Source organism: Doryrhamphus excisus, chromosome 9 (genome assembly GCF_030265055.1).
Source record: "Doryrhamphus excisus isolate RoL2022-K1 chromosome 9, RoL_Dexc_1.0, whole genome shotgun sequence".
NCBI lineage: Eukaryota > Metazoa > Chordata > Actinopteri > Syngnathiformes > Syngnathidae > Doryrhamphus > Doryrhamphus excisus.
The window spans coordinates 992,989-1,005,385 of NC_080474.1; the positions used below are offsets into that span (position 1 = coordinate 992,989).

The window sequence follows — 12,397 nt, forward strand, 5'->3', positions numbered from 1 at the left end:
AGGTCGGCCTGAATGGGCCCGCGTGCTTAGGGAGGGGTCACATGGTGATGGCCCGTGACTTTTTTCCTCAAATGGGTTTTGAGTTTTTCCTTGCCCGGATGGGCGTTCCGATCAGGGGGTGTCGTCTGTTGTTGCCTGCTTTTGTGATATTTAGGGATTAGAGCTGGTCTGTGTGTTGATTGAGTCAACAATGGCAATTGAAGAGAATGTAAGCATTGATAGCAATGAGGCCAATGATGGAGGAGGAGAACTGTGTGTCAAAAAGTGTAGTACTGTAAAGGCCGGCAGTGTGTACAGTGTGTACAGTGTGTACAGTGTGTACAGTGTGTACAGTGTGTACAGTACTGGCATTGGGTACATTTATAATAGCATGCTGTACATCCTGTGTCCACAGGGTGCCTGTTTGAGGTTAAAGGGGCGTGTCATGTGTGGCTGGATAGAAATTGGAGGAAAGTCCAAAGTGGAACGTTTAACGTTTCACTTGGCACTTGGGAGTTGGGATGGCGTCCGTCCTAACGCAGCCGGGATGCACTTCCTCCCAGCTGCATACTGTAGTGCTTCCTTGCTTCCTTGCTTCCTTCCTTGAGTCCTTGCTTCCTTCCTTCCTTCCTTCTTTCCTCGCTTCCTTCCTTCCTTCTTTCCTTCCTTCCTTGCTTCCCTCCTTGCTTCTCCCCTTGCTTCCCTCCTTGCGTCCTCCCTTTCTTCCCTCCTTCCTTCCTTCCTTGCTTCCTTGCTTCCTTCCTTGATCCTTCCTTGCTTCCTTCCTTCCTTCCTTCCTTCCTTGCTTGCTTCCTTGGCTCCCTTCTTGCTTCCTTGCTTCCTTGCTTCCTTCCTTCCTTCCTTCTTTCCTTCTTTCCTTCCTTCTTTCCTTCTTTCCTTCCTTCCTTGCTTCCCTCCTTGCTTCCCCCCTTGCTTCCCTCCTTGCTTCCTCCCTTTCTTCCCTCCCTCCTTGCTTCCTTCCTTCCTTCCTTCCTTGCTTCCTTCCTTGATCCCTCCTTTCTTCCTTCCTTCCTTGCTTCCTTCCTTCCTTCCTTCCTTTCTTCCTTCCTTGCTTGCTTCCTTGGCTCCCTTCTTGCTTCCTTGGCTTCCTTCCTTGCTTCCTTCTTTCCTTGATTCCTTCATTCCTTCCTTCCTTCCTTCTTTCCTTCCTTCCTTGCTTCCCTCCTTGCTTCCTCCCTTTCTTCCCTCCCTCCTTGCTTCCTTCCTTCCTTCCTTGCTTCCTTCCTTGATCCTTCCTTGCTTCCTTCCTCCCTTCCTTCCTTTCTTCCTTCCTTGCTTGCTTCCTTGGCTCCCTTCTTGCTTCCTTCCTTCCTTTCACACCAAAATGTACTTTGTTGTCATAATACTACAAACTTCTCCTAATATACTTAGACCTTTATTCTTCTAACATTGTGGCTTTTTTCCTCATATATTCATATTCATATTCATATTCATTCCTCATTTCCATCTTTATTCCCTGAGATTTTGTTCTCAGAAATGTACAACTTTATTCTTGTGAAATTGAAACTTTTGAAACTTTGAACTATGAAACTTTTTCTCATCAATCTTTATCTTTATTCTCTTGAAATGCCAACTTTTCTCCTCATAAATGCAAGACTATATTCTTGTACATTTACACCTTTATTGTCGGAAATTTGTAGTAAAAAAATGATTTTTCTCACAAATTTATGACATTTTTCTGGTAAATTTACTACATTATTCCCTTAATATTATGATTTTTTTGTTCTCATAAATTGAAGACTTTGTAGTTTATTTAGTGTAAAGGCAGGACTTGGAAGAGTGTGAATGATGATTCAATGTGGACTCAAGTCAACTTTCCTATTGGTCCAAGTGTGTAGCCCCGCCCCCATCTCTACTAAACAACGCCGGCCAATCACTGCTTTCATTTGATTACGTTAGTTTCGGTGCCGGGAAGTCGAGTGTTCCCAAACAGGGGACTTGAACCATGGGCGAGGCTTTTCAAGCTCGGACTGCTCATTTGATACGAGAAAGCCAGTTTGTGGCAGGAAGTGACCTCTGACCTTTCACAGCCATTTAAATATGGACGGCAGCTGCTTGCGCGTCCAAAGGGAAGTGACAGATGCGGCGCAGAGCAGCACGGCTCTCGGTGAGCACGAGCCAGGCCAGGCCCCGCCCACACAGTCCCATCCAGGCTCGGCCCCGCCCACCACGCCACAGCCAAACCAACACGCTTTGAAAGCAGCTTCAGCGTTTCTCCCACGCCGTCTAGCGCTGGTGCTATTTTTAAACCCCACCGGGAGCCAGGCCGGGATGAAATCCCCGGGAACAACGGCACCTTTAAAAATGGAAAGTTCTTCCACGATTGGTTGATGTCAAACACGGGCTGAAAGATGTCATTCTAGTGTAAACAGTGGACGATTCAAATGTGTTTACTCATCATCATGACAGTAGTTGGCTTCTTATAGGGGTGTTATGTCATGCCTAGAGGGCTCTAACCATGTTAAAAGTGTATTTAGAAGGTGGTAAACAGGTTTTCTGTGTCTTATATTCTCTTTATTATGTCTTCTATATTGGGTAATAGCAGTGTAAAAGTGACTATAGGGGTGTTATGTCATGTCTAGAGGGCTCTAATCATGTTAAAAGTGTATTTAGAAGGTGGTAAACAGGTTTTCTATGTCTTATATTCTCTTATGTTGTCTATATTGGGTAATAGAAGTGTAAAGGTGACTATAGGGGTGTTATGTCATGTATAGAGGGCTCTAATCATGTTAAAAGTGTATTTAGAAGGTGGTAAACAGGATTTCTATGTCTTATATTCTCTTGGTATGTCTTCTATATTGGGTAATAGCAGTGTAAAAGCGACTATAGGGGTGTTATGTCATGTAAAGAGGGCTCTAATCGTGTTAAAAGTGTATTTAGAAGGTGGTAAACAGGTTTTCTGTGTCTTATATTGTCTTTAATATGTCTTCTATATTGGTAATAGCAGTGTGAAGGTGACTATAGGGGTGCTATGTCATGTCTACAGGGCTCTAATCATGTTCAAAGTGTATTTAGAAGGTGGTAAACAGGTTTTCTATATCTTATATTCTCTTATGTCTTCTATATTGGGTAATAGCAGTGTAAAGGTGACTATAGGGGTGTTATGTCATGTAAAGAGGGCTCTAATCATGTTAAAAGTGTATTTAGAAGGTGGTAAACAGGATTTCTATGTCTTATATTCTCTTTATTATGTCTTCTATATTGGGTAATAGCAGTGTAAAAGTGACTATAGGGGTGTTATGTCATGTCTAGAGGGCTCTAATCATGTTAAAAGTGTATTTAGAAGGTGGTAAACAGGTTTTCTATGTCTTATATTCTCTTATGTTGTCTATATTGGGTAATAGAAGTGTAAAGGTGACTATAGGGGTGTTATGTCATGTATAGAGGGCTCTAATCATGTTAAAAGTGTATTTAGAAGGTGGTAAACAGGATTTCTATGTCTTATATTCTCTTGGTATGTCTTCTATATTGGGTAATAGCAGTGTAAAAGCGACTATAGGGGTGTTATGTCATGTAAAGAGGGCTCTAATCGTGTTAAAAGTGTATTTAGAAGGTGGTAAACAGGTTTTCTGTGTCTTATATTGTCTTTAATATGTCTTCTATATTGGTAATAGCAGTGTGAAGGTGACTATAGGGGTGCTATGTCATGTCTACAGGGCTCTAATCATGTTCAAAGTGTATTTAGAAGGTGGTAAACAGGTTTTCTATATCTTATATTCTCTTATGTCTTCTATATTGGGTAATAGCAGTGTAAAGGTGACTATAGGGGTGTTATGTCATGTAAAGAGGGCTCTAATCATGTTAAAAGTGTATTTAGAAGGTGGTAAACAGGATTTCTATGTCTTATATTCTCTTGTTATGTCTTCTATATTGTGTCTTATATTCTCTTATGACGTACAGTATGTTGAGTCACAGGTCAGTCAGAGACGTGTTAACAATATTTCCACCTTGTTGGGAATAAAATGGTGGAAGAAAATGGTGGAATCGGCGGATGTACTGCTGTGGTGTTTAGTGGGATTCGAAGGGAAAGGGGCGGCTAGCGTCGGCATGCAGGAGGAGCGCAGGAAGCGAAAGCCCTGCAGATCCATCAACAATGACATCACTTCCCTCGAGAGCCGGCACGGGAGGAGCATCACATCATTTCCTCCGCTGGGGGGGGGGGGGGGGGGTTGGGAGGTAGGGTACAATCAGTTAACAAAATAAAGCAAACATTTGAATTTCTAACAGTAGGCGTAAGAGCAGCTTGCAGACCCACGGGACAACAACACATAAAGTTATGCAATTTCAAATGGAACATGAATAAAAATGAAATGGCTCGGCGCGTTATCTGGACAGGGAGGGGCCATGCTTGTGTAACCGTGATAAAAGGCCTATTTATATTTATATTTAGAAAGAAGGCCATCAGCAGCTTTTATGAGCAAAAAGGTTTCAACCGGTTATCCGTCGTCCCTCTACAGCCGCAGTCCAACTATCAATTTATATTGATTAGGTTTCATCTCTAATACAAATACTTCTTTCTTCTTTTATTTACATGTATTTACAAGTACTTTCTTCTCATAAATGTTTGAATGTTATGTTATGTTATGTTAATGAAATGTTACTTCATTCAAAATTTACAACTTTGTCATAATATTACCACTTAATTCTTATAAAATTACTATTTTTTTTCGTACATTTCCAACTTTATTCTCGTAATATTAACGTTTTTTTCTCGTAAATTTATGACTTTATTTCCATAAATTTGACTTTTTTTTTTCTTGTAAATGTAACTTTATTCTCGTAAAAATTACAACTTTTTTTTATTGTAAATGTACGATTTTAGTCTCATAACATTGCACCTAATTTACGACTTTATTCCCAGAAATTCATGCCAACTTTTTTCTTTTTTATTCTCATAAATTTACACCTTTCTTGTGGTATTATGATATTTTTTTCCTCAAACATTCATGACTTTATTCGCATTAATTTACGACTTTATTCTTGCAATATTAGGTCTTCTTTCTTGCTAATGTGTGAGTTTTTTTCTTATCAATTTATGACTTTATTCTCAATCATACGACTATTTTCTTTATATTTAAATTTATGAGAATGTAGTTGTAAATTTACCGACTTTATTTACATAAGTTTACAACTTTATTCTTGTAATACTCCAACTTTTTTGTCATAAATGTATGACTTTACTTCATTGTCTTTATTTACAACTTTATTGTTGTGAACTCACAACTTTATTCTCATAATCTTACGACTGGTTTTCTCGTAAAGATCCGACTTTAATCTTAAATTTAATCGTAAATTTGCCATATTGTCGTAATATGACAACATTGATCTCGTCAGTTTACCACTTTACTCTCATCCTGTGACTACTTTTTTCATAAATAAAAACTTTATTCTTCTTCTTAATTTACGACTCTATTCTCATAGTCTTACTATTTTTTCTCATAAATTTGAAATTTAGAAATTTAAAATTCAAAATTGACACATTTACAACTTTATTTTCATATTCATCATTTTTTTCTCCTAAATTTGTGACTTTAATTGACTTCATTCTCGTTATTTACAACTTTATTCTTGAACATTCACGACTTGATTCTCAGAACCTTACATCCCGTAAATTGGGCGTATTTTTTCCGACTTTAATCTCGTAAATTGTGACTTTCATCATGTAAGTTTATGACGCCTTGACACCTTTATTCTCATATATTACAGCTTTTTTTCGACACTGCTGGTATGCTGCGTCACTCAGGGGGGGGCTGCGTGAGATGTGAAGGTGAAAGTGTTTGATGTTGCCTCCTCATCAATAAAAACCGCACCCGTTAAGAAGCCTTTGCATTTCGATGATGTCAGCTTTTATTTGCTCGCCGGGCCTCCGTCTCATGAAATGTTTGCCGTCGGGGAGCAAACAGTGGATTGTGGTCCGAGTGCAGCTGGGAGACTTCCGCCCCCGCCGCACAGAGCGAGGCCTGTGCTTCTCCCGCCCTCCAAATGACAGAGCAGGACTTTCCACAAGCATGTAATTGTATAGCGTTGCAGCGTGTGTGTGTTGGCTACATGTGTCGTCAGAGAGGGAACAGTATGTCTAGAAATAGCAACTTATGTGGGGTCACGCCCCAGCCCCAGCCTCGGAGGAGGGGGGGTTGGTGGGTGGAGATCAGGTGGGGGACATTGAGACTTTGTTTGTACTGTACTTCAACTTCATTATCAACATTTGTTGTATTCACATTCATTTGGTCGAGGTGCTTATTAGTGTGTGAGCATTTCAAAGGATGTGGACTTAATGCGTGTAATACAACGTTATGGCCACCGGAGGGAGCTACGAGCACTCAAGTGTCTTATTTGTTACGCCCAAGGAAGTTATGTTCTCATCAGCTTTGTTTGTATAATTATTTTTTTAAATCACACACATTTTACTGTGAATTAAAGGTCTGATGTTAAAATTCTTCTAGCAGACATGAGAAGGTAGAACAAAACGCCAACATGTTACTAATGGACGCCTGGCTAACTAGCCAAAATAACACTTGTGTGTCTGGCCGGCTCATTGAGTGACAGCGGGGACGGCCAATCACACGTTGGCAGAAAAAATAGGCCAAGCCAATTGATGAGCTGGTGGGCAGTCTAAAGAGAAATCTGTTTTCTGCTTGGTCCTAGTGCCTGACATGTTTCACTTTAAGATGCAGCTTATGTTATTCTGAGAAAGTCAATCATATTGTTAGTATTTTTTTTTTCAAATTTGTAATGGAATGGCAAAAACTACTTATTATTATTATTATTATTATTATTATTATTATTATTATTATTATTATTATTATTATTATTATTATTATTATTATTATTATTATTATTATATATAATATAATTATTATTATTATTATTATACATCTACAAAAAAACGAAAAAAAAGAAATTATGAAATTTAATATTTAGAGAAAAAAATACCACTTTTTTAAGTTGTACTAATATTAGAAAGAAAGCAAATTTATGGAAAATGAAATCACAAAAAGTGATAATATCACCAGGATTAGGTCAAAATATTGGGACCCCTTCAGTAGCGGTCATTTTAGAGGATTTTGATCCATCTTTATTCTGCAGATTCCGCCATTTTTGTAGTTTTTTCTCAAGAAATTATGAAATGTAATATTTAGAGAAAAAAATACCACTATTATTATTATTATTATATAATAATATATAATATAATAATAATTATTATTATTAATAATAATAATTATTATTATTAATAATAATAATAATAATAATAATATAATAATAATAATAATATTCAATTAACTATCAATTAATCAGTCAACTTTTATTTGTAAAGCCCTTTCCAACACACAAGGTGACCAAAGTGCTTTCCATTAAAATCAACATTAAAACAATTTAAAGGCAATATAATAACAATACAATTAAAATGGCAAAAAAATATTTTTTATTAAATTATTATTTGTAGTACTACTTTTCCAGTAACCCAGCTTTTTTTGTTATGAATACATAAGTCGTAACGTTAAAGTAATTTCAGTCCAGGTTTGATCCAGGTTTCATAATCGGAAGCATTTCAACTGTCAGATTCAGATTCATCATGGCTGGTATGATGTTGATGTAAATGTGGAGTTCATGATTGAAACGAAGCAGCATTGGTCTCCTCAGATGGAGCAGATGTCGGATGAGGAGGTAGAGCTCCGAGAGGAGGAGGAGGAAGAGGAGGACAGCGACAAGGAGGACCAGGACCTGGACAAGATGTTTGGAGCCTGGCTGGGAGAGCTGGACAAACTCACGCAGGTAAAATTCATCGGGGAAAACTGCAGATTCCGCCATTTTTGTAGTTTTTTCTAAAGAAATGATGTTGTTAGAATGTTTGTTCTTAAGGATCCTGCTTCATGAACGTTGCTATTTTGTCAGAGTCTGGACGACGGGCGCCCGGAGCGTCCCGCCCAGCAGAAGGCGCCCCTCCGCCAGGAGACCAACATGGCCAACTTTTCCTACAGGTTCTCCATCTACAACATCAACGGTCTGACGCTCCACGCACAAAGACGCTCATTCCATACCTTCGCACGATGTCTCACTCTGCTCCTTTTTCCGCCCGCAGAGGCGCTGAATCAGGGGGAGAACGTGGATCTGGACGCGCTCATGGCCGACCTCTGCTCCATCGAGCAGGAGCTCAGCACCGTCAACCCCAAACAGAATACCGGCGGCGGCGTTGCCCGTCTGGGACTCTCCGACACCAAGGTAGACGCCTCCCATCCTCTTCATGCTGACCTTTGCTCCTTCTTCTTCTTCTTCTTCTTCTCGTCCAGGTCCGTCAGAAACCACCAGCGGGGCGCAGCGTCAAGCAGCAGCCAGCCGGGGGCGACGGTGGCGGTAGCGGCAGCGTCAAAGCCTCCGGCGGACATCAAGGGAGGCCGGCGCTGGCGTCCAACTTCAGCTTGGATGACATCACGGCCCAGCTGGAGAAGGTGGATGGACGCATCAGTTGGCGGGACGTCCGCGCCGTTTACCATCTCTGTCCTTCCAGGCCTCCATGAGCATGGACCAAGCCGCCCGTCAAAACTCCTCCCACTCGCTGGGCTCCGCCTCCGCCACGTCGGCTTCGGTGCGCAGGCCGGCGTCCGGCCAGCGGCAGCATCGCCGCACGGGGTCGGTCGGCACGGTCAGCGAACACGAGGTGAACATCAACAAATAATAGTAATAATAGATAATAATAGATTAATAATAATAATTAGATTAATATTAATAATAAGATTATTTATAATAAGATTAATAATATATTATTAATCTTATTATATTAATAATAATATATTAGATATATAATAAAATAATAATATTATATATATATATTATAAAAAATAAAATAATAAAATAATATTATTTTTATTATATAATAAATAATAAATATAATAATATTATAATAATAAATAATATAAAAAAAATAATAATAATAATAATAAAAAATAAAAATCTATGGATTATTATCTATTTAATTATCTATTTTAAACTTTTAAGTTGTATTAATATTAGAAAGAAAGCAAATTTATGGAAAATTAAATCACAAAAAGTGATAATATCACCAGGATTAGGTCAAAATATTGGGACCCCTTCAGTAGCGGCCATTTTAGAGGATTTTGATCCATCTTTATTCTGCAGATTCCACCATTTTTGTAGTTTTTTCTCAAGAAATTATGTAATGTAATATTTAGAGAAAAAAATACCACTTTTTTTAAGTTGTACTAATATTAGAAAGAACGCAAATTTATGGAAAATTAAATCTATTTTATTATCTATTAATTCTATTTTATTATCTATTTATTATCTATTATCTATTATTAGATCATCTATAGATGATCTAATAATAGATAATAGCATAGATTTTTTATTGAAAAATAAAAAACAGTAATGGATGAATGGATGTTAGAATCTTTCTCTGAATGTTCTGAGCTCCTGTTTCCCTGCGGGTGCGTTACGGAGCAGAATGAGGAGTTTCCGTGAATGTCGCAGGTGAAAGCAGGAACCGGTGTTCCGGTGTTCTGGCAGAGCGCCTCTGCTGGTGGCATCATGTACTGCACGAGTGACCTTCATGCCTTCCCTCCTCCTAGGTGCGCTCCATCGTCCACTCCTCGCGCTCCTCCATCACCTCGGCCTCAGGGGCCTCCGTCAACTCGTCCTCCATGGACTCTCTGGACAACGTTCTTCACGACGACCACGCCGACGACGACCCTGGTGCCGCTTTAGCCCCGCCCCCGGCTCGGGACGGCACGGAGGTAAGCCGGCACTTCTCTCCGCGTTTTTCCACGCTCAAATGCGGCGGCGGCGGTGGCGGCGGTCTGCTGGGGATTACACTCAGCCTGCTTTTCATGTTTTGAAAGAGATTACGATCAGTAAGAACGTTTATACGTCACATCGACTACGCAATCAATCCTCAATCAAGCCAACGATGACATCCATACGGCTGAATGATGCTGATGTTCTCACACTTCTTCTTTAACCTTCATTCTTTCACTCTGGACACACACACACACACACCATCACACACACACACACACACCATCACACACACACACCATAATCTCCTGTGTGTGTGTGACCTAAATATTAAAGCGTATACTAATACTTTCTACTTTCTATAAAAATATTTCTAGAAATGCATGAATTAGAAGACCTATTTTGTTCTAGAAGACTTCAGCGGGTTTGGGCTATACCAAGGGTCTCCAAAGTGCGGCTTTGGGGCCACTGGCGGCTCACCACTGTTTTTTTTTAACTGACCCACATTCTAAAAATAAGATTCAACAAAAAAAAGAAAAAAAAAAAAAGAAAAATCAGCAGTAATTTTAGGAAAATCAAGTGAAAATGTTTAGAGAAAAAAAAACTTTTAAGTTGTACTAATATTAGAAAGAAAACACATTTATGGAAAATTAAATCACAAAAAACTCCTTCAGTAGCGGTCATTTTAGAGGATTTAGATCCATCTTTATTCTGCAGATTCCGCCATTTTTGTAGTTTTTTTCTCAATAAATGATGTAATGTAATAATTACAGAAAAAATACCACTTTTTTATGTTGTAGTAATATTAGAAAGAAAGCAAATTTATGGAAAATTAAATCACAAAAAGTGATAATATCACCAGGATTAGGTCAAAATATTGGGACCCCTTCAGTAGCGGTCATTTTAGAGGATTTTGATCCATATTTATTCTGCAGATTCCACCATTTTTGTAGTTTTTTCTCAAGAAATTATGAAATGTAATATTTAGAGAAAAAATACCACTTTTTTAAGTTGTACTAATATTAGAAAGAAAGCAAATTTATGGAAAATGAAATCACAAAAAGTGATAATATCACCAGGATAAGGTCAAAAAAAATTCTTCAAGTTTCCTTCTCCTGTCAAAATATTGGGTCAAAATATTGGGACCCCTTCAGTAGCGGCCATTTTAGAGGATTTTGATCCATCTTTATTCTGCAGATTCCGCCATTTTTGTAGTTTTTTTCTAAAGAAATGATGGAGAATCAAGTGAAAATATTTAGAGAAAAAAAAATATTTTTTTAAGTCGAATTAATATTAGAACGAAAACAAATTTATGGAAAATTAAATCACAAAAAGTGCTAATATCACCAGGATAAGGTAAAAAATAATTCTTCAAGTTTCCTTCTCCTGTCCTGCGCTTCAGCACACAGCTTTCTGCTCAGGTCGTTCATTCACCACGACTCTCGTCTTCTCTTGTGTCCTTCAAGCACTCGTATCTGGACAGGGAAACCTCTCTGATTCTGAGAAACATAGCCGGCAAGCCTTCACACCTGCTGACCAAGGTGATGTACCTCCTCACCTCACCTCACCTTATCTTATCTTAGCTTTGCATGCTTCTTCTCCTTCGCTGCTTTCAAAGGCCACGGAGTATACAGTACTTGTGTGAAGGTACAATCACTGGTGGTAAACTACATCTGTAGACACAGCTGATGGAACATTCATACCGCTTTCTGGACCACCCCGTACCGCTGTGCGGTATTTGGATATAGATGCCGTATGTGGTGTGGAAGTGGAAGTGTGGAGCTCGTCTTTGAGCAGGCAGTTATTTCTGCTGGGCTAGACTAGATAGGAGGCCTCCGGAGCTGTCCTACATGGTCTTTGAGCTTCAGTTCTTGCTCAAAAACTAGCTAGATAGAGCTGTCCCACCAAGTCTAGTCTATGTAAGATTGTAGCTGTTCTATCTACATGCAGTTCTTGTCCGACTAGGTGGGACTGCGCTGTCCTACATAGTCTAGTTCAAATAAATCGGGGCTGTCCTATCTGGTCAGACTAGAAAAATGTGCTCTATGAGCTGTCCCACCAAGTCTAGTCTATGTTGGATTGTAGCTGTCCTATCTACGTGCACCTCTTGTCCGACTAGGTGGGACTGCACTGTCCTACATAGTCTAGTTCAAATAGAATCGGGGCTGTCCTATCTGGTCAGACTAAAAAAATGTGCTCTTTGAGCTGGATTCATCAGTTCTTGCTCAAAGACTAGGTAGGACAGTGTGATAGGACTAGACATGCATATAGATAGGACAGCTGTAATCCTATTGAGACTAGACGAGGGGACAGTCTAGTCCTATCGAAGTGGAGATGTCCTACCTAGTGTAGCCTAAGTAGGATTAAAGCTATCCTAGCTGGTCTTTGAGAAGGCTTCACGGAGCCACGCTGAAAGGACGGCTCTAACAGAACTAATCAGACCAAAGCGTCATGTGTCTGGATAGAATATAGCTGTCCTACCTAGTCTTTGAGGATGCTTCACGAGTTCTTGCTCAAAGGCAAGGTAGAAAAGCTGCGGTCAGGCTACTGCTGTCCAACCTAGTCTAGTCAAATTAGGATTACAGCTGTCCTATCTAGTCTTTAAGCATGACGTGAAACGCGTTTGAGTTGAAGTCATGGAAGGGTT

General features: G+C 39.4%; 1 protein-coding gene across 2 annotated transcripts in view; it reads left to right on the forward strand.

Annotated features, from left to right (window-relative positions):
- The window catches only part of raph1a (Ras association (RalGDS/AF-6) and pleckstrin homology domains 1a), a 37,960-nt gene that overhangs the window by 13,141 nt on the left and 12,422 nt on the right, over positions 1-12,397 (forward strand). The window contains exons 3-9 of one of the 2 annotated variants that reach the window (XM_058082409.1): positions 7,642-7,773; positions 7,894-8,002; positions 8,081-8,220; positions 8,289-8,447; positions 8,507-8,656; positions 9,585-9,749; positions 11,217-11,291. In XM_058082409.1, the coding sequence (XP_057938392.1) occupies positions 7,642-7,773; positions 7,894-8,002; positions 8,081-8,220; positions 8,289-8,447; positions 8,507-8,656; positions 9,585-9,749; positions 11,217-11,291 (930 nt within the window). The remainder of the gene's footprint in view (positions 1-7,641; positions 7,774-7,893; positions 8,003-8,080; positions 8,221-8,288; positions 8,448-8,506; positions 8,657-9,584; positions 9,750-11,216; positions 11,292-12,397) is intronic. The other variant, XM_058082410.1, reaches the window with a different exon arrangement.